The 22,399-nt window shown below is 60.0% G+C and overlaps 1 protein-coding gene across 1 annotated transcript in view; it reads right to left on the bottom strand.

The window, feature by feature from the left end:
* CROCC2 (ciliary rootlet coiled-coil, rootletin family member 2) overlaps positions 1–22,399 on the bottom strand; it is a 79,202-nt gene that overhangs the window by 17,630 nt on the left and 39,173 nt on the right. The window contains exons 16-27 of the mRNA XM_055379988.2: positions 21,184–21,302; positions 20,579–20,748; positions 19,771–19,947; positions 14,128–14,241; positions 10,707–10,850; positions 6,610–6,827; positions 5,758–5,917; positions 4,911–5,048; positions 4,436–4,793; positions 4,020–4,204; positions 2,965–3,085; positions 2,168–2,301 (exon numbers count right to left, since the gene is read on the bottom strand). Of these exons, the coding sequence (XP_055235963.1) occupies positions 2,168–2,301; positions 2,965–3,085; positions 4,020–4,204; positions 4,436–4,793; positions 4,911–5,048; positions 5,758–5,917; positions 6,610–6,827; positions 10,707–10,850; positions 14,128–14,241; positions 19,771–19,947; positions 20,579–20,748; positions 21,184–21,302 (2,038 nt within the window). The remainder of the gene's footprint in view (positions 1–2,167; positions 2,302–2,964; positions 3,086–4,019; positions 4,205–4,435; positions 4,794–4,910; positions 5,049–5,757; positions 5,918–6,609; positions 6,828–10,706; positions 10,851–14,127; positions 14,242–19,770; positions 19,948–20,578; positions 20,749–21,183; positions 21,303–22,399) is intronic.

Raw genomic sequence — 22,399 nt, 5'->3', positions numbered from 1 at the left:
AAAGTGTCCTATGAACAACCTAAGGAAAAACAGAGCATGGGTTACCACAAAACTTCTACATGGGACAAATTCCCCCAGAAGAGGCAGAGACTCTAAAGTGAGATTGAAACCAGAACCAGGCCGATGAAATGAAGGCTGAAAACACAAACACCAAAAAAGCAGAGGCCAAGAGGAAGACAAACAGCAGTCACAGGACATGCAGGCCACTCAGGAAAAGTTAACCAAGAAACTTCAAATTCGAAGAGTCAAGAAATCTAGAAGTCAAATACCCTTGGAAATAAAAGGAGACACTGACAAAAAGAATTGTAGTGGGAAAATTCAACACATCATCCTTAGTTTTGATAAATTCAGGAACTGGATCAAATGTGGCCTATTTGAATAATGTATTTGTAAAGGTTGATTTAAAAGGTGTATTTCAGAACTAGGCACGGTGGCTCACACCTGTAATCCCAGCACTTTGGGAGGCCAAGGCAGGCAGATCATTTAAGGTCAGGAGTTCAAGACTAGCCTGGCCAACATGGTGTGAAACCTGTCTCTACTAAAAATACAAAAAAATTAGGTGTATTGGCGGGTGCCTGTAATCCCAACTACTTGGGAAGCTGAGGCAGGAGAATCACTTGAACCTGGGAGGCGGAGGTTGCTGTGAGCCAAGATGGTGCCACTGCACTCCAGCCTGGGTGACAGAATGAGACTCCATCTCAAAAAATAAAATAAAATAGAAGGTCTATTTCAAAATGTGTAACCTGTGAGCAGAGCACGTTATTTCTGCATGCACGTGGGAGACATACATGTGACTATACATATAAAATGAAACTTGGCCCAGCTCAGCCCGCTCCAGGTCCCCTGACTTCTCAGGTGCCCCCATCTCCTGGGCATCTCACAAGTCCTGACCCCATCCCTGGCCAGGCCGCCTGGGTCTTTCCACAGACGTCTCTAGTCTTACTGCCCCAGCAGCTGTCACCAGAAGGGTCTTTCCAAACTCCTGGCTAATGAGGACCTTGCTCTCTCTGCAGCCTGGCCTCTGCTCTCTGCCTCCTCCCCTCTCCCCTGCAGAAGCCACCTCCTCAGAGGCTCGGGGCCTACTGGGGACTCAGTGCCTGCCTGCTAGTCTGAGTGCTGACAGCCCTCTGGTGGCCTCTGTGGGCCACCAGGCTCCGGGGCTGAGCCCCGCGTGGAACAGCACAGGCCTGGCCAGCTGCCCTTGGGGCCTTTCTGCCAACCTGCAAGGCCGTCCCTCCTGATAGCTCACCCAGGCCTCCCTCATTGGAGAGACCCTTGGAGAGGAGTGGCTCCCCGGTCTCTGTGCCCTGTCCCCTCTGCACTGTGCTGGCCCCCTCTTTCCAGAATGGGTTGAGGGATGCCTGGAGGCAGTTGCTCTGGGGAGCCTCAGCCAGGCACGCTGTTCTCTGGCCGCTGGGGCCTGCAAGGGAGCTCTCTGGAGCGGAACAGTTGTCCCCTGGCCCAGTCCTGACAAGAGGATCTCAGGACACCCCGGGGGCTGCTTGGACCTGTGGGGCTGGGCTGGGCCTGGGGCTCCCCACCAGCACTGAGGACCAAGGCCTGGGCCAGGCCTCCATCCACCACTGCCCGGCCGTTCCATTTCCAGGCCCAGGCTCCTCACCTGAAAACCTCAGACCCAGCGGGCACCTCCCCAGCACAAAGCCTGGCGTGTAGGGACACTGACTTCAGCCCTTCCTGAGAGGCCCCTTCTGTGTCTGAGCCACATGGAATGAAAAGCGGTCTTGGAGCAGGACAGTGTGACCCTATAAAGAGCCCCAAGGCTGGGCCAGGGCCGCCCCATGCCTGCCGCTGTGGCCTCAGCAAGAAGAAAGGGCCTAGACTTGGGGCTCTGCCCCCCACTCGCTGTGCCCCCAGGGCCAAGTCCTCAGTTTCCCCAATCTGTAAAACAAGGGCTAGAACCACCGTAAGGACAGCTCTGCTAAGGACGACCCCAGTCCCGATGACCCCAAAGCCGCCTGCCACAGCCCAGCCTGCACCTCTGCCCCAGGGCCCCACCGGGCTGGCCCCAGCCCTGAACACCCACAGAAGCCCTTGCAGACCCCTCTCTCCCACCTCCCGGCCCTGTGGCCTCCCTGCAGGGTGTGAGGGTGACCGAGAGGCCTTGTTCTTGTGCCCCACCTGGGACCCACCCTGCCGCCTGCCCCACCTGCAGCCGCCGCTTCTCCTGGCCTGCCGCACGCATGCTCGCCAGGTGCTCCAACTCCAGCCTGCGGAGCGCCTCCTTCTGCAGGGTACATGCTGCCCGGGCGCTGCTCAGCACGCCCTCCACCCGGCGCTGGCCTGTGGGGCAAGCAGGGTGGCTTGAGGGGCCCCCATGCCCCTCCCAGGTCACAGGCAGGCAATGCAGGGTTCTGTGGACTTGAGTGACTGGCTCCCACGTGGAGGTGGGGGTCCATCCTTGCAGCTCAAGGGTCCTGGGGCTGCCCCAGGGTCCCAGCTTCCCGCCCATCCTTCCCTCCTGCCTCTTTCCTTTAATTGAGGGGCAATAAGCGGAGAAACTCGTGAGTGTGAGGCAGTGGGGGGCACAAGGAAGGGGCCTCTCTGAGGGGGTGACGAGGGGCAGGGCCTGCCCGGGCAGAGCCGTGTGGCTGTCTGGGGCAGAGGGTGCCAGGCAGAGGGCACACCCAGGGCAAAGGCCCCCAGTGGGAACTGCAGGAGGCCAGGGTGGGGCAGGGGGGCAGAGGATGCTGGGGGCTGGATCGGGAGGGCCCTGATGGGCCTGTGGACGTCACTCCTCTGTGCTGGGGAAGTCGCTGCTGAGAACTCCGATGCCAAGCACTGACCCAGCCTCACCAGGCCTGGTGGTTTGGGTGTTGCCCCCAGGCTCCCTTCCCACTGAGCTGCCCCAGGGACTGAAAGCTTATAGCCGGCAGCAGTGGGGACATGGTGGTGCCACTCTCACAGCCACTCCCAGGGTGGGCGGGGCAGGGCAAGGGAGGTCACCTTCTTCCGCCTCAGCCAGGGCTTTCTGCAGCTGCCCCACGCGGCTCTGGGCCCGGGCACACCTGCACTCTGCCTCGCTCAGCCGGCTGCTCAGGGTTGCCATCTGGACTCGGGAGTCATCCTGGGCAGAAGGACTGAGGTCAGCGGGGGCAGTCCAGCGGGCGGGTGGAGGGCCAAGGTGTCTGCTAGAGGGTCGGGGCCAGCTGGGGCCGCTCACGGTCTGGCCTGTGGGTGTGCAGGGCAGGGCGGTGGGTGGCGTGGGCCGTGGGCTCGGGGAAGGTGCGGGGAAGGTGGTCACACTGGGAAGCTGTGCTGACCTGCAGGCCTGGGGAGGTGGAGGCGCCCAGTGGGACTCAGCCTAAAGGGTCCGGGTTTCAAGCACAGGTGTGGTGTGGGAGAGCTGGCAGGTGGCGGCCCACAGCCTGTGGTCAGGGGGACCGGTAGGGGCTGCCCCTGGCGGGACTTGGGGCTGAGTGCAGACAGGACCCTGCCCCCCAGGGCTGGCAGCGGTGGGAGGGTGGGCCCGAAGGGAAGGAGTGTGCACAGAGGACCCCGGCCAGGGCTCAGGGCCTGCCTCTGTCTTTCCCACAGTCCTGCCCACTGAAGTCACCCAGCGAGGTGGGAGGGAGCCGCTCACGGGTGGTTCTGTGGGAGCCCTGAAGCCAGGAGCAGCCACTGGGGAGCTTGGCCCCACCGGAGGGGTCTTTGGGAGCATTGAGGGGAGCTTGCTGGCTCTGTCCTGCAGTTGCCCAGCCCCGGCAGCTCTTCAGGGGTGGCATGAGTTGCAGAATGCCCTACCCTGGGCCCTGGTGGGTGTCACAGCAGGCCTGGCTCCAGGGGCTTTCCAGCCTGGTATAAGGAAGGGGGCGGCCTCCAGCCACCCAAGGCATTTGGGCTTGGGGGCCATGGTGGTGCTGGTGTTTATCACAACAAACAGGACAGCCTGGACACTGACCCTCAGACCCAGGGACGTGTGGATGGGTGGACAGCAGGTGTTCTTCCCAGAGACCCCTGGGGGGTGCCGCCGTGGGCGGGAGGACCCCAGCCCCCATTACCCGCTCCCGCTGGGCTTCCCGGAGCTTCTGCACAAAGTCCCGCAGGACGTCCTGCACGGTGGCCACATCCATGAGCTCTGAGCTGCAGCCTCTGGGTGTGGGCGAGGGCCATCGGAGGGGCGAGTGGGGCCTGGCTGGGGGGCTGGTACCCTGTTGCCCAGGGAGAGCCTGGGAGCTGTCGGAGCCTGTGGGAGGTGACAGCGGAGGGGTCGTGGACAGGAACACAGTGACAGATACACGCCCTTCCCCTTTCCTCTCTGCTGCCCCAGCCATGGGAGGTTGGGGAGACGGCCACAGGCTCCTACAATTGCCTGTCCGAGTCCCTCACTGTGCGAGTTGTGAGGCCTGAAAGAGAGGTGCCAGGCCAGGGACTGAGCTGGGAAAGGGGCCTGCCTGCCTCCACTGAGGACTCTGACCTTTGGTGGGGGAACCAGGCTGCTCCGGGGAGGCCCACGGGCTCTGTCTATGGAGCCCCAGGCCACGGCGGAGTGTGGAGCACAGCCGGCCCAGCTGGGCCTCCGCATCCTGCCTTGCACCCTCAGCCTGGGCCAGCTCCTGCTCCAGGCTGTGGATTCGGTGACAGGCCTGGTCCAGGCGAGCCTGGAGAGCATCAGCCACACCACTGGCTTCCTGCAGCTTCCTGGTGACACTGTGCAGCTCTGCTCGGAGGGTCTGCTCAGCCCCCCGGCTCTCACGGAGGTGCTCCTGGAGCCGCTGTCCATGAGCCTCCCCTGCGGCCTCCACCTCTGCCAACTTCCTCTGCAATCCCAGGACCTGTAGGAGGGATGTTGGGGTGCGCCCGTGGGAGACAGTGAGGAAGTGGGGTGGGCCTCCTCCCTCTGCTCCCCAACGCCCAACTCCTTCCCTTCTGAGCACAGGCAGCCCTCCCACCTCCTTCCGGGCACCCTCGTGCTTGGCCTCTGCCTTGGCTGCCTGCTTCTGCAGCTCCAGCACCTCCTGTGAGCACTGCGCCTGCAGCTCATGGGCCTCTCCACTCCTCCTCTGGTTCTCGGCCTTCAGTGTCCTCACCTGGGAGCGTGGGGCCGCACGGACAGGGTCACTGGTCTCTGTGCTGGAACCCAGGCAGCCTCCCTGCCTCCTGCCTCCACTCACACGTCCCTTGAGGGCAGCTGGCCACACTTAGGGAGGCTTGGGCTAAGGTGCCCCAAAGGACCTTGCCCTGGGAGTTGTCACCCTCAGCCACTCTGTAGACACCTACCTGGGACCTCCTCGGAACCTCCTTGGAGGACCTGGGACAAGGAGGAGGCTCAGGTGGGGCGGGGTGGGCACTGATTAGGGAGTGTGGGCAGCGGCTGGGGTGCACTGGAGCCAACTGCCCCGAGGCCGCCATGATGGGATGGAGCCAGGCCTTGGGGGGACCCGGCCTGCCAGCACCCTGCCCTGCAGAGGCCAGGCCTCCCCTCTAGCCTGCCTGAGTTCCCGAGCGCCACCGGAAGGAGTTGCATGTAGGATACTTCCGTGTGCTGCTGTGCATGGTTCCCTTCCTCCTCGCTAAAGCATTCCTGGTTTTGCCCTCTCCAGTCTTGTCATCTGTGCCCCGCGGGGACAGACCCAACCAGGGACCCTGTGAGCCTGAGCAGGGCACGGCCCAAAGTCTGGGGACAGAGCGGTTCAAAGGCGGCAGCAAGGCCAGGGCTGGGGGCTCCCCTGGGAGGAGCCGGGACCCACCAGGCGGGAGGGTGCCTGGTTGGATGTTGACCCCTCCCTGCCGCCCTACCTGTCTGTGGAGTTCCCGGAGCTCCTGACGGGCGTCCCCCCGCGCCTGCTCCAGCTCCCACAGGTGGGCCCGCAGTGCACTGGCCTCCTGCTGCAACGCCGCCTGGGACTCCTCCAGGACGAGCAGCTTCTGCTCCTTCTCCTCCTTGGACCGCTTAAAACTGACGAGGGTGCCACAGGCTGGGGCACCCGCGCCTCCTGGCGGGGCCAGCACAGCTGCCCAGCAGGTCTCTGCCTCCCCTAGTGAGGCACTGGCCCCAGTCTTGACTCTGCACAGTGTCCTCAAACTCAGCCTCTGCAGGGTTCCCTGTCACCTTACAGACATATGTCCACCCAGGTCCCAGTGCCGCCCGCATGGCCCCTGTCCACTATCCACCTCTTCAGCCCCTCCTCACCTCATCCCTCCCTGTCTCCCCCTCTCTGTCACACTCCTGGACGCTCAACATCCAGCCTAGCCTGGTACCTCTGCCACCTGCTGTGAGGGCTGTGCCGTCCAGCCCAGCTGCCCCACAGGGGCCTTTCTAGAGCCCCAGCCAGGCCCTTGGCCTCCCTCTGCTCCCCAGCTCTGCACCACCTCCTGGAGGCCACCTGTGACCTATCTTGCCTGCTGGATGGGAACTCCCTGTGGGCAGGGACAGCTGTGTCCGTGTCCTCAGCCATCCCTTGCACTGGCCAGCATTGCAGACCTCTTGGACTGGGCAGCGGGAGGCCTGCTTAGCATGTCTACCCCACCATCAGTGGGGCCCAAGTCAACAGGACACCCCTGTCTAGCCCCCTTGCCCCATCCTCCCTACGGCCTGGGTGGACAGCAGGCTGCAGGGCACCCCCAGCTGCTCCTGGGTGGCCGCCATACCTGGCCTTCTCCTGTTCGGCCCTGCAGATGGTGGCCCGCAGCTCGCTGTTGAAAAGCAACAGTACGTCCTTCTCACGGGCCTCGTCACTCAGAGCCCGGCGGGCCTCCTGGGCCTCCCTGTGCAGCCCCTCCCGGCTCTCCTCGATGCCCTGCAGCTCCTGGCGCAGTGCGGACAGTCCCTCCTGGGCCACGGTCAGCTGTGCCCGCAGCCTCTCAGCCTGGGGAGGAGCATTCAGCTCTAGAGGCCAGCTGGGGACCGCTGCTCCAGGGATAGCCACAGGGGCCTGTGGCCTCTGACATGGTGTGGCAGGCACAGGCGCCCTGCCCAACTTGGTCCCCATGCGCTTTGCTCACCCCATGGAGCCACCAATCCCTAGTGCTACGGAGGCTGCAGGGCGGCTTCCACGGGCTGAGGCAGGGCCAGCCTAAGAGCCCAGAAGACCCCACCTTGAGCCCCTGGGCCCGGCCCCACCCTGCGGCCTCTCTGGACCCCCAGGACGCTGACCACTGGTAAGCAAGGCCTACCTGGGATGCAGCTCAGCACACGTGTCTGCACTGTCACTGCCCGGGGCCCTTCCCACCTCCTGCCCCCGGCGTCTAGTCCTCTCCTTAGGTGACAGCGTGGTGCCCAGGCCGCTGCCTGTCCTAGTGTGGGCAGCAGCCTCAGCAGGCAGGCTGGGTCTGACCCTGGCACAGTGACCCTGGCCCAGTGACCCCGGCACAGTGACTCTGCCACAGTGGGGGCTCACCCACTCCCTTGGCCCTCCTTCCCCTGTTGGCATGGGAGGCAGTGGGAGGAGGATCTCTGGCGATGGAGGAGCAGTGGGAGGAGGGTCTTGGTTTCCCGCTCCGGACACCAGGCATCTCACAGTGCCCGGGAGAACCCAGGGGTGGGGTCCGGAGGACAGTTGCAGCCTGGCAGGAAGGCCCTCCCCAGCACCTACGCTGTGGGGGAGGGGACTTGCTGGGGCTTGGCCCTGGTGCCCAGTCTCCTGCCTCCCAGGTCTGAGCTCTGGGCCTGACCAGAAACCCTGGAGAAGGCTCCATTCCGGCTCTCGTGTGTCCCAGAGGAGGAGGCAGAGGTAGCCAGCGGGGCATGCCCAGAGATGGAAGCCACAAAGACTCCGCGATGTCAAGTCGCTGGCTTGACAAAAGCAAACCCCTCTTTCTGGCTGTTTTCACAGGATATTGTCCAGGCCCCCGGCCGGCCTGGCTCCCGAGGCTGCCGCTGTTATTGTTGTTCTGTTTTTGGGAAGGGCCAGAGCCTCCCCTCCGCTCCCCTCCACCCCCACACGTGGGAGCCATGACCGTGCTGAGCATTTTCCGCCGAGCTCAGCAGAAACCCGCCCAGAAGGTCAAGGACCAGCAAAAGGGCCCATGCATCATAAAAGAAACTGTTTTCATTTCCCAGCGCAGAGGAGATGAAAACAAGCAAAACAAATGCAGGGGAGGGCCTGCCCCCACTCCCGCCCCCACCCCACCCGCTCCCTCTGCCTCATGAGAACAGCCATCCCTTTTACAGGAATTTTACAGCCAAATCACTTAATGTGATTATACTAATTATTTCTTTGCTAGAAATTGTATAAACAGCCTCTTTTAAAAATCTCCTGCAGGGAGGCAGCTCCAGAGCTCTGCAGGGAGGAGGGCTGTGGAGGGAAAGCAGGGGAGGGTGAGAGTGTGTGTGTGTGTGAGTGTGAGTGCGTGTGTGTGAGTGTGAGTGTATGTGTGTGTGCATGTGTGTGTGTGTGAGTGTGGGTGATAGTGTGTGTGTGGGCTGGTGCAAGTGTCCACTCTGTACGTGGTGTGCATACGTGTGTGCATGCATGTGTGTGCACGTCCGTATGCCTGTGCATGCGCTACGTGTGTGTGTACATGTGTGTGATGAGCGTGTGTGATGAGTGTGTGCGTGTGTGTGTCATGAGTGTATGTGTGAGTGCTTGTGTGAGTGTGAGTGTATGTGTGAGTGTGTGTGAGTGTGATAAGTGTGTGTGTGAGAGCCAGTGCAGGTGTCCACTCTGTATGTGGTGTGCACACGTGTGTGTGCATGTATGTGTGTGCATGTCTGTATGCCTGTGCATGCACTACGTATGTGCATGTGTGTGCACACATGCGTGTGTGTGCTTGGTGCACGTTTCTGTGCACGCCTGTGTGCACTGTGTGGTGTCCATATGTGATTCCAGCGTGAGTGTGTGAGTGTGAGTGCGTGAGGCTTGCGAGTGTCTGCATTCAGCATGCACACACCACTCTGAGTGTCGAGTGTACACAGGGGTGTGTGGTCTCACTGTGGATGATGTGTATGCATGTGTGTGCACACGTGTGGACCTCAGGCAGGGTCTGAGAGACTAGAAGTTCCTCCAGTTTAAAGGTTGTGAAAAACGTCATGGTTTCCATGGTGACCCTGGGCCAGCCTGGCGCCTGGATGGGCTCTGCTTGCTTTTCTCTGTGATTGTTCCTCTTGTCCCCCTCAACCGTCCTCACCTTTTAGCCTCACTCCCTTTCTGGGCACCCTGCTGTGTTCTGCTCCTCTGAGAGCCTGACCTTCCCATGAGGCCTGCGCTCCCTTCCTTGAGGCCAGCAGAACCAATGCACCCCCACCCTCTCCACACCTCCCCCTCCCCCTCCCCCTGCTGCCCCCAGTTTTGCAATCTCGTTTTGCTTCCCCGTGTGGTCGCTGACCGGGCCTGACTTTGAAATCTGTTGAAAGGAGACCTTTCTCCTTGGGGCCAATGTAAACAGCCGGTCATGTTAAATCATGTTCTCTTCCTCTCTCAGCCTGCCTCTCGGGGGTGCTTGGGGAGGGCTGAGCCCCTCTCCTCACTCTCCCCTGCCGGCCGGCCCGGCCTCTGGGGCGTGGTGTGCGCCAGCCGCTCGCTCCAGCACCAGGTCAGCTGCGCAGCCCCCAGCCTTGGCAAGCAGCCCAGGGAGTGTGCGAGGCCGCCCTGTCCCCGTGGGCCCCGCTGGGGCTCCAGCTGACCCTCCCCTCCTCTAGCCCAGATCCGTGTGCCCTCCTGCCCTTGCCACAAACAGGCGTCCCCCCGTCCTGCCAACCCCCCTCAGAAATGCCTCTCCAATCTGCCTGCCCACTGAGCCCAGGTGAGCCTAGCCCTGGCGACTCTTGCCCCCTGCCCAAGACTGTCCCCCACCCCACGTCACCATCATGTGGCTCCTGGGGGCCTCCATGTCAACCTCGGGCCCTTGGCCAGGCCCAGGCCCACCCCGAAATCTCCACTAACCCACTTATTTTCTTGCCTGCTGCCCCAAATCCAGCCTCCCCCGACCTTAGTGTCCAGCCCAGTGAAGTCCGTGCCTCCTGCTGTGTGGGCAGAGCCCAGCTTGTCTAGGGCCTCCCCGTGCCTCAGTGGATGGCTCGATTGGTCTCTTGGCCAAGGGTCCGAATTCCCCTTCGCCCCAGGTCATGCCTGTCTCTCGGGAAGGCTTTGGGAGGCGACAGCTGCCCCAGTGCCTCCAGAGTCAGGCCCTTCCTGACTCCACTTTCTTAACTGTGCGTGGAACGAGGGGGCCGGCTGGACTCCCGGAGTCTTTGGCTGCGTGGCTCTGGCCACCCTTTCACATGCTGGCCCTCCCAGTGGCAGGTGTGCCCCGCCAGTGCCCTGGGAGCTGGCAGGTGTGCTGTGCACCTTCCCAGGACAAGCAGGGCAGCAGGAGCCGCGTCGGGACCCACGGCAGCCTCCAGGGAGCTCCCTTCCCACTCAGCTGGCACCCTGACTCGGCCAAGTCCACCTGACTCAGCCAAGCCCACTTTCACCCTGAAGTCAAACTCACCCCTTCAGGAGGCTTAGAAATGATGCCTTCTTTTCCCTGAAAACTGGTGTCAGCTTCCCTTAGCCAATGGCCTGGGCCAGGCACCATTTCATCTGCTCTGAGAGCCTGGGCTTGGCTTAGTGCGTGGTGTGAGGGCCCCTTGCCCCGCGCCCCTATGGCTGTTTGCCTCTTCCTAGTCCCAGGGACTACTCTTCCCTTCTCCGTGGTGCAGCCTCTCTTTCCTCCTGGCATCCCCACTCTCTCCTCTCTTGGTACCTGCCCTGCTTTCTCCTGTCCTCTGGCATCCCCAGGAGCCCCCCAGCCCTGCCCCTCACCTCTCTCTCCACATCGCCCCGCTCGGCCGCTAGGTCCCGGAGGCTCTCGCGTAGGGCCGTGGTCTCCCTCTGATGGGCTGTGATGGCATCCTCAAACTGGGCCTGGAGGGCCTTCAGCTCCTCAGTTGTGGCACTGATGGTGGCCTGCGGGGAGAAGGGAGCCCACGGTGGCACCAGGGAGCTGGGCCCAGCAGCGGAGGGTGAGGTAAGGCCAGGACCCTGGAGAGAGAGGTGTTGCAGTGGCCTGGGAGGGGGAGCTGGGTCCTGCTGATCGTGCAAGCCCCGGGGTAACTGGCCCTTGGTTTCCTAAACTGTCAAACAGGCTGCTGGGATGAGGAGACGTCCACGGCCCCTGACAGCTGTGATGTGTGAGTGCCCACGGACACAGCAGGAGGCAGCCCCTCAGCTCAGCCTGCGCCCTGGGGCAGAGCCCATCCCTACAGGGACCACCACACACTGGGCAGCTCTACCCTCCATTTGGGACTGAGCTCAGCTGGAGTCGGCTCCCTGTCGCCCACACCACCCGAGGTGTCCTCTCGGGCCTTGGGGCAGTGTGGCCAGCAGGGATCCTCGGGCCAGGAGGCCCCAGGCTCGGCCCATGGCCCCTTGTTCATGGACAAATACCACCTTCTTCACCCCAAGCCCCAGGCCCCTCGGGACACCGCCCCGCTTCCTCTCAAGGCCCTCCCCACTGCACCCCTGCCCAGGTTGCGGCAGCAGGGCAGATGGGGCTCAGGGGAGTCTCAGCTTCCTGGGCCTCAGTGTCCTCAACATGAAGGGTCAGAGCCCTGCCCTGCTGAGGCTCCGCACCCCTGGATTCAGGGGACCGGACCAAGCCTCCAGGCAGCAGCAGGCGGCTGGCGGGGGGCGGCTGGTGGGGGATGGCTCCCTCCAGAGCTGGCTTTGTGTTCCCGGGGGCACAGGTGCCCACATGGCTGCCCCTGTGCCAGATCTCTGGAGCCCCTCCTGTCCACCTGGATTCTGCTAGGATGGGGGTTCCTGCAGCCTGTGCCCCCTGCTCTTGGGAAAAGAGCCATGCTGCTGCCTCCTGTCGTCATTCTCTACAACTCCCTCTGGTCTCTCTGGACTGACAAGGGCCATCTTGGGTGACTAGGCCATGGCTCTGTGCCTCAGCATGCCCCAGCACTGCCAGTGATGGGTGCCCCTGAGGCCTGGCTGCAGGATACCCCTGTGAGGGCCTCGGGGACAGGGCATCGGCTGGGAGCCCGATGGCAGAGGTGACTCAGCCTGGGGGCGCACGCTCTCCTGTCATCTGGCGCCTGGTGCTCCTTGGCCGGCATTCCTCTCCTCCCGCTCCTCTCAACAGTTTTAATTTCCATTTTCTGAGCCGAGGTGGCAAAGGAACCCTTAACGAGCTCCCCAGGGAGGCCGGCTGGCTGGCAGGCCTGGTCCCGAGTCCGGGGGAGACTCAGGGCCAGCTCAAGAGAAGGCTCCAGAAGCCAGCACTGGCTCCAGAGAAGGCCCCTCTGTGAGCCAGAGGCGTCAGCTCCCAGGGCCCAGGAGGGCTTTCTTGGGTCCCTGCCCACGGGGTGGAGCCAAGAGAGCTGCTGGGCCAGTGGTCGGGAGGAGGGAGGGGCACGGTCACAGGCCCGATGCCAAGCTTGGTCCTCCTGGGCCCCGTGGAACCCTCCAGGCCTCAGGGGCAGGAATAGAGCAGGGTGGGGCTTCATGGAGTGAGGGGCAAGTCTCCCCTGGGCTGCCAGGAGCTCCTCTGGGCAGCCCTGCTTGGAGGGACTAGGAGTCTGGGTTGTGGCATCAGGCAGGAGGAGGTGAAGCGACACTCCAGCAGCTGCCTCCTCATTGCAGCGCCCTCTCCCGCTGCACAGTGCCCTGGGGATGGGGCACAAGCCCTCCATCCCGGCTCCGAGTCACTGAGCGTCCCCCAAGGCCCCGCTGCCTGGACGCCCTGGCCCCCCAGCAGGCAGCCTGCGCATGCCTCTGTGCTGTCAGTGAGAAGGGCTCCCGTTCAGAATGGGCAGAGAAGGGGGCTGCCTCCCGCGTCTGGCACCATGGCCTGTGTTCTGTTCACTGCACACTGAACCATACATTCAACGCCAGTCAGGTAGGTGTCCAACCCTGCGTCCTTGCCAGGGACAGGGCGGAAAGGCTCGCCTGAATTTAAAATAAGCCAACAAGTACGGGAATGAACGGCCTCGTCACTGAACATGCTAGGAGCTGGAAGGACAGAGGCAGGAGGCAGGTGTGGGCCCAGCTAATGGGGTGTGTGTGGCCAGGGAGGGCAGAGAGCTGGGGGTTGGCGATCAGCCTCGCCCTCAATCCTACCTGTTCCTGGCAAGGAGAGGAGCGGCATCTGGTGCCTTGAGCCCATTCCCTCCCTGCCCAGGGCACCCTCGCACCTGTGTCTGTTCAGGGCCAGCCCCTGCCACCCAGGACAGCAGCCCCGACCTCAACACAAACAGCCCCTCCTCAGGCCGCCTGGGCCCTTGGAGATCCTGCTGTAACTCCTGCATCTGTGTCCTATCGCTGGGCTCTGGCCACCCTCACTGTGAGCCCTGCCCAGTCTCTTCATCTCCCATGCGGGACCTGGTGCCACGTCACAGATGGGCTGAAGCCTTGGCGTTCTGCAAGCAATAACAGTGGGTGTCCAGCCTTGCCCACAAGCTGGAGGCACAGGCCTCAGAGTCCTCCTCCCCTGCTCCCCAGAGCCCGCCTCTCCAGAGCGCTCCTCCCTATAGCCCTCCTGCCCAGTGCCATATTCGCTGCTGCCTTTCCAGCCCCCTGGACCTGGGCTCCAGGGGAGGACCCAGGGGTCCCAGGTGACCCCCGCTGGCAGCCTGCAGCAGCCTTTGTGCATGGGAGGGCCTCTGTTCACTGGCTGAGGGTGGGCGGCTGCTTGCTGGGGGGCTGTCCTAGCCCCTCTGCGGACGCTTCTCTCCTGGCTCCGCTCAGGACTCAATGTGGGTGTCCTTTCCTGCCGAGAGTTTCCTCGGGTGCAGGGCCAGCTGCCTCGGGTTCAGTTTCTCCTTTGGAAGGATCTCTCTGGTGAGTGAGTTCCACAAGGCTGGTGTTCATGTCCCCAGCTGTGCTTTTCTACGAGCAGCTCCAGTGCACATATGGGCTCAGCCACTCGCTGCTGCTGGCTCATGGGAGGCCCCCAGCTGGGCCAGGCCCCCCCTCTCTGGCCCCTGCCAGCCTCAAAGCTAAGGGAGAACTGAGCCAGGTAAAGTCCTGGTACCCACTGCTTTGGTTCACTCAGATCTTTCCTGCCCATTGAGTGCCCCTCCCACCGGGAGCCCTGGAGGCACCTGGGGGAAACTGAGGCTCAGGAAGGGAGGGGATGGAGAGGGTCATGCCACTGGGACCAGGCATGAGGGGTGGCCCCCTGGGGTCTGCCAGCACCTGCTTGGCTGTGCACGTGGCCTGGCTGCATGGGGCTCACCTGCGCTTGCTCCTGCTGGCTCTGTGCCTTCTGCTGTACCCGCTCCAGCGTCCTCCTGGCCCTGGAGAGCTCCTCGCTCAGAAGGCTCCGCTCTGTTTCTTTCAGGGACAGGGCCTGAACAGGACGGGGTATGCTTGTGAGAAAGTTGGGGAGTCTCGGGGGAGGGAAGAGGCCCCCCTCTAAGGAGAGGCTGTGGCAGAATGCTGAGTGCAGAGGCTCTCCTGGACACAGCATGTTCACGTTCCTGTCTGCACATACCTGCCACTGGGGAGGAGGGGCAGCTCCTACAGAGGCGGCCCTGGGCCCTGGGCCCTTTCACCCTCTGAGCACCTGCCCTCTGTCCGACATCGTCCCACCTCTGTGTCTGCACTTGGGCACGTCCCTGGGGTATCCTCCCCTTCCTCTGCCTGTCTAAAATCCTGCCCTTTCCCATGCAGTTTGGCGGCCTTCATGAGCCACCCCCATCCCTCTAGGCAACACTTGCTGCAGTGCAGAGAAGAAAGCTTAAAAGCCCGAAAATGCTCCATATCCCTGATGGTGTGGGAGACGCGTGTGAGCGAGACACCCTTAGCTCCAAGGGTGGCACCCTACTCCGTGGACCAGGCTGTGGAAGCAATGCCTGTCAAATCCACACATGTATATTCTCTCTATGCCCAGGCCCATCTGGGGGAGGGCAGCCCAGAGACACGCGTGCACCTGTGTGGGCTGACCTATGCACAGTGTCACCAATGTCTGTGACATTGCTGTAACGGCAACAAAGCTGGAGGCAACTCAGACGCCCGTGGAAGGAAGAACAGCCACAGGAAGACCCAGTCCTGGCAGCTCAGCATGCAGCCCAGAAACAGAAGAACAAAGCTGCAGATACACAGCTGGGAAAGGCCACCGAGATGCTTTGATAAGTGAGAAGAGGAAAGCCCAGGAGCCGGCATGGACTTTTCATTCCTTTTGTATTAAAAATGCAGTGTTGGGGAGGTAACGCTGTATATTTCTGTTTGCAAGCAATCTTTGGAGGGTGTTGCATAACAGAAGATATATCAGGTCTTTGTCCTGGATCCTTGGAGGAAGCTTCTAAACCCTGGGGGTTTCTCAAAAGTGTGGAGCGTCTGCATTATTCCTGGCGGGCCCCTGGGACCACACCTGAGTTTATGCTAATGAGGTGACTCAGGGTGGGCTCCTACTGAATTTCAGGATGGGGACTGTCCGCTGAAAGACCCATTATTAGAGGGTTGGGTCTTTGAGCCACGGGATGTCAGCCCAACCTCCTAGCAGTCAGAGAAGTGGGCTTCAATCACCTAACCAATCACTCCACCGATCACGTTACACAGTGAAACCCCAATAAAACTCTGGACACCAAAATGCAGTGGAGCCTCCTGGCTGCTGAGCACACTAGGGTGCAGGAGGGTGCTGGGCTGGCTTCACGGGGAGGGTGCAGCAGCCCCTGTCTGTGACGTGCCCACACCTTGCCCAGCCCCTGTCTGTGACGTGCCCACACCTTGCCCAGCCCGTCTGTGACGTGCCCACACCTTGCCCAGCCCGTCTGTGACGTGCCCACACCTTGCCCAGCCCCTGTCTTGTGACGTGCCTACACCTTGCCCAGCCCCTGTCTGTGACGTGCCCACACCTTGCCCAGCCCCTGTCTGTGACGTGCCCACACCTTGCCCAGCCCCTGTCTGTGACGTGCCCACACCTTGCCCGTGTGTCTCCTCTTCTGGCTGGTCTTGAATTCCATGTTTGATAATGAAACTCTAAGAGTAACAAGAGGCTTTCCTGAGTTCTGTGAGTCATTCTAGTGAATGGCTGAACCTGAGAGAATCATGGGAACCCCCAAACTTGTAGTCAGGTGGTCAGAAGTGTGGGTGGCCTGGAGACCCCCGGACTTGTAGATGGTGTCTGAGAGAGGGCGTCCTGTTGGGAACCATGCCCTGTGGGGTCTGTGCTCTCTGGGTCAGAATTGCATGGGCATATTACAGAGGAATCAAAGAGAAAGGACAATTGTTCCCTGAGTGGCCTAGTGAAGGGGAGGGGCAGGAGTGGGGGACTTTTCATTGAATGGCTTTCTATATTCTAAACAATTTTAAAAATCAGTGCTCCCCTTCCTCCCTCCCTTGAGGCCCTGCTTGTTTTGCTCGGCTGGAGGCCGGTTGGCTGTTTATGAATCTGCCCTTACTGGACTATAAGGTCTGCAAGGGTGGGGGCCCTGCCTCTCCCTCCTGTACCCCTCATTACTGGACACAGCAAGGGAGTATTTATTAGAATTTTAGGCAAAACTTCATCAAATATAGAAGCGTGTCGTTCTCTCGGGTGAGGGCTTCACTTTGCAAACAGGTGTGGGCAAGCCGCCATTCAGACACAGCGGGTCGGAGAATGGAGGGTTCCGGTGGAGACAGCCCCTCCTGGGCCAGCGGCTCCAGGTCTTTGGCTCTTGCTCCACATATAATTCCTCTTCTTCATGACAGAAATAAGATCCCCAAAGACTGTTCTGTGACTGGGTCATCACAGGTTCCTCAGGGAAGTGTGGGGAAGTGTCCTGCTAGACCCCGCAGCCTCACTTCTCCACTCAATTTCTCTACACAGGCCGCCGAGAATAAAGGGCAGCTGGCCAAGCAGAGGTCCCGGGAAAACTCACTTGCTGCACCAGCAAGGGCTCCCCACAGGCCAGCCCATCTGTGCTGTGCCCCTGGGGTGCCCCTTATTGTGGTTCTGCTACGGGTTCAGGGGAGGGAGGGCACTAGCACATGGTGTCTGTCTGCCCTCTTAGCCTGTGCTCCTGTTTTTTTTTTTTTTGAGATGGAGTCTTGCTCTGTCACCCAGGCTGGAATGCAGTGGCGTGATCTCCGCTCACTGCAATCTCAGTGAGAATCTCCTGGGTTCAAGCGATTCTCCTGCCTCAGCCTCCTGAGTAGCGGGGATTACAGGCACCCACCACCACACCCAGCTAATTTTTGTATTTTTTTTTTTAGTAGAGACGGGACCTCACCATGTTGGCCACGCTGGTCTTGAACTCCTGACCTCAGATGATCTGCTGGCTTCGGCCTCCCAAAGTGCTGGGATCATAGGCATGAGCCACCAAGCCTGCACTCCTGTTTGACTGAGGTCCCCTCTCTTGGGGGCTGTGTGTGCCACTGGGAAGCTGGGATTAAATAATCACATGAGAACAGGCCACATTGCCCAGTGGTTGGTCTCGGATGGGAATGAGGGGCTGCGTGGGGGCCTTGACGGGCCACCCACTCCCCAGATGTGTTGCTTCCCCTGGAGCCTCTTTTCTCATATATCCAGTGGGAATAATATCACCACCTCCCAAGGGGCTTTGAACTTACCTTTCTCCTCCTTTGCCTGGCTCTCAGCCCCTCTTGCATGGACCCTGCCTCAGCCTCTCCCCAGTCTCCTGGCCCCAGACTCGTTTCCGCCCAACTCCTATCATATCACCCCTGCTCAAGAACATCCACTGCCTCCCTATCACCTGATGCTGGCGCCCAAGGCCCGTCCCGGCTCCACTGCACACCTCTCTCGCTGCTTCCACTCACGTGCAGCCTGGCAGCTGTGCAGAACTTCATGCCATCCCCAGACATCCTGCCAATGTCCACGTCCTCTCCACTCAACACTACCATTCCTCCTGTAAGGCCTTCCCTTCCTCTATCTAAGGATGTGAGTAGTGGGGCAGTTAAGAGCACAGACCTCGGTGCCCAGCAGGTGCACTACACAACCCTGTGCAAGGCATTCAACATTTGTGGACCTCAGTTTTCTCACCAGTAATATAGGGATAATTAGAGCATGTGCCTCAGAGTGTTGCAAGAATCAAATATTAAATGCAGAGAGTTTGACAATAAATCTTGGCTATTTTGGCTACTGTAACTCCTCCTGCAGTTTGTCTTTTTTTTTTTTTTTTTTTTTTGAGAAGGAGTCTCTGGATCTCGGCTCACCGCAACCTTGCCTCCTGGGTTCAAGTTATTCTCTTGCCTCAGCCTCCCGAGTAGCTGGGATTACAGGTCCCCACCACCATGCCCGGCTAATTTTTTGTAGTTTTAGTAGAGACTGGGTTTCACTATGTTGGCCAGGCTAGTTTTGAACTCCTGACCTCAAGCGATCCACCTGCCTCGGTCTCCCAAAGTGCTGCGATTACAGGCGTGAGCCACTGCACCCGGCCTGTAATTTGTACCAACATCTTACAGTCCTTATCACCCCATGGGACACAATGTGGACGTGTGCATGTGTCCATTCCTTTCACTCAACAGTGAATTCTTCGGGGTATCATGATATACTGGAACAGCCTAGACTCAGGGTAGCTTTTATAGGGCTAGTGGCTGAGTCTCAACTGCTGGTGGGATGGAAGGATGGCCAGATGTGTGGCTGGTAGTTGTGTGCTTGGCTTGGTGTTTGAGTTGGATACACTGATGGATGATTGGATGACCGGCTGGTTGGCGGATCCAGGTGGATGGATGGATAGACACATGGATGGACGGTTGGATATGTGACTTGACAGCTGAGTTTGTGGACAGATGAAAGGATGTTAAGTGGATGGATGGATGGATGGTCAGATGGGTTGTGGATAGCTGTGTAGATGGAAAGTTGGGTGCATGGATAGTTGGATGGATAGTCAAATGAACTGATGAATGATTGCATGGATGGTGAGGTGTGTGGATGGACAGCTACGAATGTGGATGCATGGCCATATATCTGGGTGGATAGCTAAATGTGTGGAAAGAAGAATGGATATTCAAGTGAGTGGGTGGATGATGACAAGTGCGTGGAGGGTCATTCAAGTGCATGGATGGATGGGTGGATAGATAGATGATGGACAGATGGATGAATGGATGGATAGGTGGGTGGATGAGTGTATGGATGGATGGATGGGCAGGTGGATGGGAGGATGGAAGGATGAACAGGTGGATGGGTGGATGGATGGATGGATAAATGGATGGATGGGTGAATGGATGGACAGATGGATGGATGAATGAATGGATGGACAGATGGATGGATGAATGGGTAGGTGTGTGGATGAGTGTATGGATGGATGGATAGGCAGGTGGATGGGAGGATGGATGGATGAACAGGTGGATGGGTGGATGGATGGATGAGGAGGTGAATGGGTGGGTAGATGGATGAGCAGGTGGGTGGGTGGATGGATGGATGAGGAGGTGAATGGGTAGATGGATGGATGAGTAGGTGGATGGGTGGATGGATGGATGAGGAGGTGAATGGGTGGATGGATGGATGAGCAGGTGAATGGGTGGATGGATGGGTGGATGGATGGATGGATATATGGATGGATGGGTGAATGAATGGACAGATGGATGGGTGAATGGGTGGGTGGTTGGATGGGTGGATGGATGGGTAGGTGGGTGGATGAATGGACAGGTGGAGGGATGGATGGAGAGATGGATGGATGGATGGATGGGTAGCTGGGTGGAAGGATGGATGGATGGGCAAGTGGATGGGTGGATGGATGGGTGAATGAATGGACAGATGGCTGGATGAACAGATAGGTGGGTGGGTGAGTGGATGGATGGTTGGATGGATGGATGGACGGGTGGGTAGGCGGTTGGACCTGCCTAAGGTGTGGCCACATGCAGCCCTTGTGCTGGGCCAGAGGTGACAGGTGCAGTGGGTGTGAGCAATCCCGCTGCCCCCCAGCCCCACCATCACCTGTTGCATCTTGTGCTCCAGTTGTAGAAGGCTCTCGTCCCGCTCCTGCTTCAGGCTCTGAATTTCCCCCTTCAGAGCCTCCCTCTCAGCTGCACTTTTTGTCACCAGCTCCTTCTCCTGCTCCAGCTGGCATCTGGCTACCTCCTTCTCCTCTGCCAGGGTCAGGCTCAGGGTCTCCTGGGCCAAGGTAAAGGGATGGGCTGTGAGGTCCGGCAGGTGAGGCCAGCAGTTGTCTGTGGTCCTGAGTGAGACCTGGCCCGTGGGATGCCAGGGCTGATGGACCCCAGGGGCTGTCCAGACCAGCCAGCTGCACACCCCCCATGTCTTCCCCTCAGGGTCAGCAGAGCAGGGAGGGCCTCTCTGGGTCTCAGCACCTGTCATCCCATATTCATCTATCAGTTTGTAAACCATTCCTGAGTCTCTGCAGTGCACCTGCCACGGAGGGGTGTAAAGACATGTCAAACCAGGCCTCCAGAAGCCTGTGACCTGTGGGACGGCCCTAATGGGTGTGGGGCCCCCTCCAGCCCTCATCCTTCAGACTGCACCAGACCAGCTAGCAGCCCTTCCAGCCTCTTCCATGAGGGAGGCCCGCCCCAAATACAAACCCAAGCCCAATGTGAGGGCTCCACGGGGAAGGCCCTGGATGCCCACGTGAACTATAAAGAGTGAGCCGGTCCTTGCCCAGCCCTGGCCAGGCGCCTATGTCTCTGAGCTCTGTCTCCCAGGGCCCCCTCCTCCCAAGGGCCTGCCATTCCCCGGGACCTGGTAGCCTTCTAGGAAGCTACTGGTGGGCTCCTGGGAAGCAGACCTTCTCCTTTTGGAGCTGTGCCAGGGCCTCTCGGTGGGCGGATGCCTGGCTCTCCAGGGCCCGCTGTGCCTCCCGCTCCTGCTGTGCCACCTGTCGCTGGAGCCGCACCGTGTCCTGCCGCAGCTTCATCTCCTGGACCTCCCAGTCACTTTGTAGCTGCTCCATTTCCACTGTGGGGTGATGGGTAAGATGCACCAGGGCCTGGCATGTGGACCCCTGAACCCTTTGGGACTTCCTAGGGAGTGACAGTCTTGGGGGCAAGCACTGTCCACTCCAGGCTCCGGGAGTGGGTGGCCAGCACATGGCAGGGTGGGCTGAGCAGGGTCAAGGGTACAGGGCTGCAGCTGGAGGCTACATGCTGACCCTGTGGCCAGAGCCCAGTTCTAAGCCTCAGGCCGGCACCAGGTGCAGCCTGGGCAGGGTGTTGCTGCTCCTCATGGGCGAGGGTGGCCCAAGTCGCTCAGTTGCATGAGCTCCAAGCTCATGTTCGTGCCCCTGTGGGCTCCGGAGAGGGGGTGCAGCACGTGTGGGCACTGAGCTCCATTCCAGGGGCCCCTCCATGGCTAACTTTCGGGGAAGGAGCTGAGGGAGCGCCCTTGGAGCACCTTGCAAGGCCTGCCGAGCGAGTCCTGCGCTCCGGGCTTCCTCCTCCAGCTGCTCCTGCAGCTTCATGGCCAGCTGTTGGGCCTCAAGGAGGCTGCTCTCCAGGGAGTCCCTCTCCACCCTGCAAAGACGCAGCAAACAATGGGCAAGTCATCCCCAAGATCCTGCGTGTAAAATGCTCTCTATAGCTTTACACAGGTGTTAATGAGACTCAGCTGAAATGCAAATAAATGGAAGAATGTTTTAGAAATTATGGTGCATCTCTGGAGCACCATGTGCTGTTAACAAGGATGAGGAAACTATTTTCTATTCTCATGTCATGAAAAGAGTCTCCCCAAAAAGCCACGCACCCAATTGGACACCCACATGTGGCGTGATTCCATCATGTGAAAAGCCTGCTTGGTGCATTTGTGCATGGAGATGCCACTGTTCAGAAGACACCTGGAGCACACACCGACACACAGCAGTGCCCATTCCTGGGAGGGAGGGGTGATAAAAGACCTCACATTTCTAACAGTTAATTCATCAATGATCCAACCATCAACGGCAAGTTTCATTGTTGCTGTTCGCTGCCCTGTGCTGGGTGTTTATCCGTGAACAAAGCAAGACATTAAACAACACATACAAACACATAACAAAGACTCAAACACAGACACCCATATGAACACACAAATGGTAGGTGCACAAGCCCAAACAGATGAGGTCAGGGTGGGCCATGGGCCACGGGGACCCTGGCAGCTCCTGATCAGGCCCTGCCTCCATTTCTCTTCCATCTTTCTGGCCACCGCCACCCCCTTCATCGGGGTAGAGCACATCCCAGCCTTCTGGGGCTCACCAGGGCTCGCAGAGGGAAGTCCTCTGGGCTCAGATCAGAACCCCCAGAGACCTCACTCTGCTGCACGCTACTCTGTTCCCTCTCCAGTCCCTCCTCCCGTAAGTGTTCCTCATGGCCCCCATCCCAACACTCCCAGGCTTGAGTGCTCTCATCACCTGGCAGCTCTTCCCCTTTCTGCGTGTAGGAAACCTTTCCTTCAAGTCAGCCTGGAAACCCCTCCTCCTAGAGGCCCACCTGGTCTCCTGTAAGGGATGTGGCCTCTGCTGCTCAGACATCAGATGTCTTTGCCTGAAGCTTGGGGACCTGAGCGTGTGCCCAGCCTCTCTCTCCTTGGGGGCCCAGGAGAAACTCCAGGGGCTCTGCCATTGAGCCCCTGGACTGGA

The sequence above is a fragment of the Gorilla gorilla genome, chromosome 11 (assembly GCF_029281585.2).
Source record: "Gorilla gorilla gorilla isolate KB3781 chromosome 11, NHGRI_mGorGor1-v2.1_pri, whole genome shotgun sequence".
NCBI lineage: Eukaryota > Metazoa > Chordata > Mammalia > Primates > Hominidae > Gorilla > Gorilla gorilla.
This window is presented reverse-complemented; position numbering and strand designations above follow the sequence as displayed.